The 5,914-nt window shown below is 42.3% G+C and overlaps 1 protein-coding gene across 1 annotated transcript; it reads left to right on the top strand.

Annotated features, from left to right (window-relative positions):
* The first annotated feature begins 499 nt into the window (after positions 1-499).
* Gprasp1 (G protein-coupled receptor associated sorting protein 1) lies at positions 500-5,153 on the top strand. The gene has a single exon (XM_013036576.1). It carries the CDS (start codon positions 679-681, stop codon positions 4,843-4,845), a length of 4,167 nt encoding a protein of 1,388 aa, XP_012892030.1. The 5' UTR covers positions 500-678; the 3' UTR covers positions 4,846-5,153.
* The last annotated feature ends 761 nt before the right edge of the window (positions 5,154-5,914 follow it).

Raw genomic sequence — 5,914 nt, 5'->3', positions numbered from 1 at the left:
CCACTTGAACACAGAAAGTTGGGCAAGTTGCATCACAACAGTGAAGGTTGGTATGGGAATGAATTCACTTTTGGGTCTGTGTAGTAGAGACTAAACAGTATTAGTGGGAGTCTTGGAGTGATTAGGGTCCTGTTTTATGCTCACATGGCTCTCAAATTGTAATAGTTTTTTTCACCATTCCCAATACTGTTTCTTACCATTTACATACATGTTGTCTAGCAGGCTGGAGGAACAGAAACACTTTCTCATACCTCGACTGCCCCTCCTGTTATTCAAAAGCAGTTTCCCTTTGTAAGTTTCTACAGGAAATCCCAGAATTTGATGAGCCTGAATTCCTGGTTTCATTCTCTCTCCCTAGATCCACCTATAGTTACAGCTTTGGTGGTGCTGGAGTTGCTTCTGATTACCACCCTCAAGTGGTCTACCCCTACCCAGGAAGCACCTGTCTTCTTCCAGCCTGGTTGTGCCTCCTCTGCACTGTATCTATATTGCTCATTCAGACTGTGATTTGGTAGGATCTTATTTGTTGTGAGATTGGTGATTTACTCTGATTGCTTATTTCCTACTTTAATTCCTGACTCATTGAAAGACCAGAGTGTAAAGATACAATTCTCTTAAAAATCTGTGGTTAGGCTCTTGTGCAGGGTTCTATAACTGGATTTTTCTCTAGCTTGTACCATGACCAGAGCAGAGACTGAACCTACTGCCCAGGTTGAGCCTTCAAAGAAGGATGGAGAAGTTGTGAATGTGGCTGAAATAGAAAATGAAGTCCCTCTTGTAGTTAGACCTAAGGTTAGGACCCAGACCCACGTAATGACTGGAGCAAGGCCCAAAACTAAGACCAAGTTTATGCCTGGAGCAAGGTCTAAAACTGAGTCTGGTACAAGAGATGGGACACGTAGTAAGAATAAATCAAAGGCAATTCCTAGGTCAAGATGTAAGAATGGTTCCCAAGCTTGGGCGCAGAATAAGTGTGGGGCAGAGTCAATATCTAAGAGAGGGGAAGAATCTCATACCAACTCCATAGCCTCTCCACTGGCCAATACTGATTCTGAGTTAATTGGTAACACTCGGTGTCTGCCTATAGATGGAGAAGTGGTTAATGTGAACACTGAGAGATTTTCTAGAAAGAAAGTTCATCCCCAAATGGGATTCCAGCCTTCATTTGGGTCTGAAGAGATCACTAATATTGGGTCCTGGTGTTGCCCCAGGTCTACATCCAAAGAAGAGGCCTTTCAGAATCCTGATTTCAAATGGGTAGATAAATCCTCTGTGAATTCCTGGTTCTGTAGTGAAGATGAAGTCAGTCCAACATTTCGTCCCAGGAACAGGATAAAGGCCAGTACCAGGTCCAGGTACATGGCCAAACAAGAGGCAAATACCATGTATAGGCACAAATGCAAACAAGAGCTCTATTTCGTGTCTAGCTCTGGTTCTGAGGATGAGTCTGTTAAGACATCCTGGTTCTGGGCCAGGGATAAGACCAATACTTGGTCCATGTCCATGGAAGAATCCAATAGCATGTCCCACTTTAGTTCTAAGAAAGAAGTGCCTGTTGATTCTAGTTCTGGTTCTGAATATGAAAATAATATGAAGTCCAGGTTCAGAGCTGGAGAAGAGGGGAAATCTAGTTCTAAACCCAGAACCAGAAAAGAGGCAAATACCAGGACCCGGCACAGGGCCAGGCGGGAAACCGGCAATGATGTAATGCCTGGGTCTATAGATATAATCAAAGAAGAGTCTTGGTTATGGCCAAGAGAAAAGGCTAATATATTTTTAAAGCCCAAGACCAAGAAAGAAACCAGGGCCAGAACAGTGGCAAAGGAAGAAGCCAGAGCAAGAGCCAGAGCCAGAGTCGGGCAAGAAGCCATGTCAGAAGAGGAGGTCCTTATTGGGACCTGGTTCTGGGATACAGAGGAGGCCAGCATGGAGGATGTGGCCATAATCAAATCCAGTCCACATCTAGAAGATGAGCCTATTGTTGGGAATTGGTTTTGGACTGAAGAGGCTAATATGGGGACTGGGCCCAGCAGTAAACTCAGACTGAGGGCTGAGGAAAAGCCTGTTGTTGATTCCTGTTTAGAGACTGAGGAGAATGTCAGTATGGAAATTGGAACTGAGACTGCCTCTGACTCAATGCTAGCAGCTAATGATGAAGAAATCTTTGTTGGTTCTTGGTTCTGGGCTGGTGAAGAAGTCAACCAAGAGGCTGACGAAGAGTCCATTTTTGGGTCTTGGTTCTGGGGCATTGATGAGGCCAGTGGGGAATCTTCTGTTGGAGTCAGCTATGAGTCCATTCTGAGGTCTGAAGAACAAGAAATTATTGACCCCTGGTTCTGGGATACAAAAGTCAGTATAGACACTGGGATTGAAGAAATGTCTAAGCCAGAACCTGAAGAAAAAGTATTTGTGTCTTGGCTTTGGTCTGAAAACCAAAACCATATAGATTCAGGGGCTGAAGCTAATTGTGACATTATAACAAGGGATAACGATGAGGAGCCCACAATTGGGCCCTGGTTCTGGGCCAAAATAGATGCTTGTGCAGAAGCTGAAGTTAATAGTAAGTCTACGTTGGAGAATGAAAAGGAGGACATTGTATCATCCTGGCTTGAGGCTGGAGAACAGGCCAGGATGAAATATGGCCCTGGTCCCAGATTCAAACGCATGGCAGAGGCTGAGGATACTGATAACAGTTCTTGCTTCTGGGCAGAAGAAGGCTCCTATATGTATCCTATTGATAGAGAAAACTGGGAGTCTAGACCAGAGGAGGAAGAGAACAACAGGCTGTGGTCAAAAAAGTATGCAGGGCCAGAGGCTGATGTAGGGTCCTTGTTATGGGCTTCACAAGAGGGCAGTATAGATAATGAAACTGGAGAAGTCAAGCTACAAACTGAAGAGGAAAACACAATTACCCCCTGGATCTGGAAAGAAGAGGAAGCCATGATAGAGACAACTGACAGAGAGTCATGGCCTGAAGCTGAGGAAGACTTAATTGGTTCTTGGTTCTGGGCTGGGGAAGAGGACAGGCTTGAGGTGCCAACTGATGTTAGAGAAGAGAACAGGCTGTCAGGTGAGGAAGAAGTTACTGTTGGGTCCTGGTTCTGGGCCAATGAAGAGTCCATTAGAGATTCTGAATCCTGCAGCAAAAACAGTTCTAAAGCTGATGAGGAGGAAGTCATTATCGGGTCCTGGTTCTGGGAAGAAGAGTCCAGTCTGGAGGCAGTGACAGGGGACAGCTTTCAGTCCAAGCCTGACCCTGAAGAGGAGGAAGTCATTGTTGGGTCCTGGTTCTGGTCTAAAGAGGACAGTGTAGACACTGGTTCTCTAGCAGTAGAAGAAACCATGCCAAAGACTGAAGAGGAGGCTATTTTTGGGCCCTGGTTCTGGGCTGAAAAAGAAAACAGTATAGAAGCAGGGATATGTTGTGAATTCAAGCCAGAGGACAACAGAGAGATGATTATTGAGTCCTGGTTCTGGTCTGGAGATAAGGCTATTGAAGAAACTGGAACTATGCCCACCTGTGAATACAGGCCAGAAAATGAGGAGATAGCAGTTGTTGAGTTTGGGTCTGGCTCTCAAGATGAGGTGAATATCAATACTGGTGATGGAGCCAATTGTGAATCCACAACAGTACCTGATGTAGATGAGGCCATATTTGGGTCCTGGTTCTGGGCAGGAGATGAGGCTCATTTTGAAACAAATCCTAGCTCAGTGTTCAAGGCCATCGGCAAGTCTAACTGTTCATTTAATCAGGAGCCTGATCCTTCACACAGACCCCAGACCTGGGATGAGGTTACTGTTCAATTCAAGTCTGGTCCATGGGGTTGGGTTGGCTTCCCATCAATAAGCCCTCTTAAATTTCCAAAAGAAGCAGCATTTTTGTTCTGTGAAATGTTTGGGGGGAAGTCCAAGTATGTAGAACTTAGCCCAGAAGGGCAAGAGGAGGAATCTTTGCAGCAGTCTGAACAGGAGTTCCCATTTCAGTACGATCCCTCCTACCGGTCAGTCCAGGGAATTCGAGAACATCTTAAAGCCAGAGAGAGTACAGAGCCTGAAAAATGGTCCTGTAGCTGCATACAGTGCCATCTTAGAATTGACTCTGAAGAGTTTGAAGAACTCCTCTTACTAATGGACAGAGTTCGAGATCCTTTTATTCATGAAATATGTAAAATTGCAATGGGTATGAGAAGTGCTTCTCCATTTACCCGAGATTTTCTTCGGGATTCTGGTGTTGTCTCACTTATTGAAACCTTGCTGAATTATCCATCCTCTCGAGTTAGGACAGCGTTTTTGGAAAACATGATTCACATGGCACCAACTTACCCAAATCTAAACATTATTCAGACATATGTGTGTCAGGTTTGTGAAGAAACCCTTGCTTATAGTTTGGATTCTCCTGAGCAGTTGTCTGGATTAATGATGATTAGACATCTCACCACTACAACTGATTACCATACACTTGTTGTCAATTATATGTCTGGATTTCTGTTTTTGCTAACTGTAGGAAACACCAAAACAAGGTTTCATATTCTTAAAATGCTACTGAATTTATCCAAAAATCTTACCATGACAAAAGAATTACTCAGTACTGAATCAGCATCAGGATTTATAGACCTCTTTAACAGGGAAGAGACAAATGAAAATATTCAAATTGTTCTTGCTATATTTGAGAATATTGGTAACAATATAAAAAAAGAAACAGAGTTCACTGATGATGATGATGATGATGATGATTTCTGTCTGGAGACACTTACTTCTACATTCCATGAAGTTGAGACATTTGCTAAGAAACTGCAAAGCAAAATTAACAGTCAAAATCACCCTGTAGCAGACCAAGAGAATTAATACGATTAACTCTTGATTGTCCTTATAAAGTTCCTGTGTTAAGATCCTTGAGTAATGCTTTGTGTTTTTTCACACTTGATGGTGTTGCAATGTACATCTTTGATGCTGATACTATCTTTACTCAATTCTGTGTGTAAGCTGGAACATGTTTTTGATGCCTAATGAACATTACAAATGAAATCACATTTTTGGTACTCGTTCAGATTGTGAAATTTAGTATTTGAGGTCATTGTGAACTGAACCATCATAAATAAGCTGCCCTTCATTGTTGTTCTGATGTGAGCTTACCTATTTGAGTCTTGTTTGTGTTTCAATAAAGTTCTATGCTAAAGTTAACAGAAATTACCCTTTTCCTTGAACTTTAAAATACAGATACAAAGATGACACACATATATGCAATATTAATGTATGATTAATAAGCTCAATACAAAAGTATTTTTCTCAGTTTTAATCTTTTTTTTTGTCGGTCATGGGGCCTAAACTTTGGACCTTGGAACTGTCCCTCAGCTCTTCAGCTCAAGGGTAGTGCTCTGCCACTTGAGCCACAGTGCCACTTCCAGCTTTTTCTGATTATGTGGTACTGAAGAATCGAACCCAGGGCCTCATGCATGCAAGAGAAGCACACTACCACTGAGCCACCTTCCAGCCCCTCAGTTTTAATCTTAAAAATTACAATGCCTGCATCTCAGGGTATATTTCACAGATAAAAAAAAAACAATTTAAGTTGCACCCTGAGTGTAGAAAAACATGGAGTTAGGAAAACTCCAATAGATGTGATGTGTCTATTTGCCTAGCTAGGAGAGGGCAACATACACTGAGGGATAAAGGGTGAGGTAAGGTTTATAATGCTGAGAAGCTGAATCCGGATGTTCAGAGTAGTTGTTTCTTCAGTACTACCAAAAGCATAAAAGAATAAGCTAAGAAAGCACAAAAATTAATTCAGTCAATAAGATGATACAGTCATGATGGTGCCATCATAAATATACAACTATTAAAAGTGATGAGTCAAGTTTTTAAATGAACTAAGACAAGCCCTGATGCTTACCATCATTTGTTAAATAAAAAGGCT

Source organism: Dipodomys ordii, unplaced genomic scaffold, assembly GCF_000151885.1.
Source record: "Dipodomys ordii isolate 6190 unplaced genomic scaffold, Dord_2.0 Scaffold303, whole genome shotgun sequence".
Lineage (NCBI taxonomy): Eukaryota > Metazoa > Chordata > Mammalia > Rodentia > Heteromyidae > Dipodomys > Dipodomys ordii.
Note: the sequence above shows the minus strand (reverse complement) of the source record. Positions and strands in the feature narration are given on the sequence as shown.

Coding starts and splice junctions, on each gene's coding strand:
- Gprasp1 (XM_013036576.1), top strand. CDS start 679: ATGACCAGAGCAGAGACTGAACCTACTGCCCAGGTTGAGCCTTCAAAG.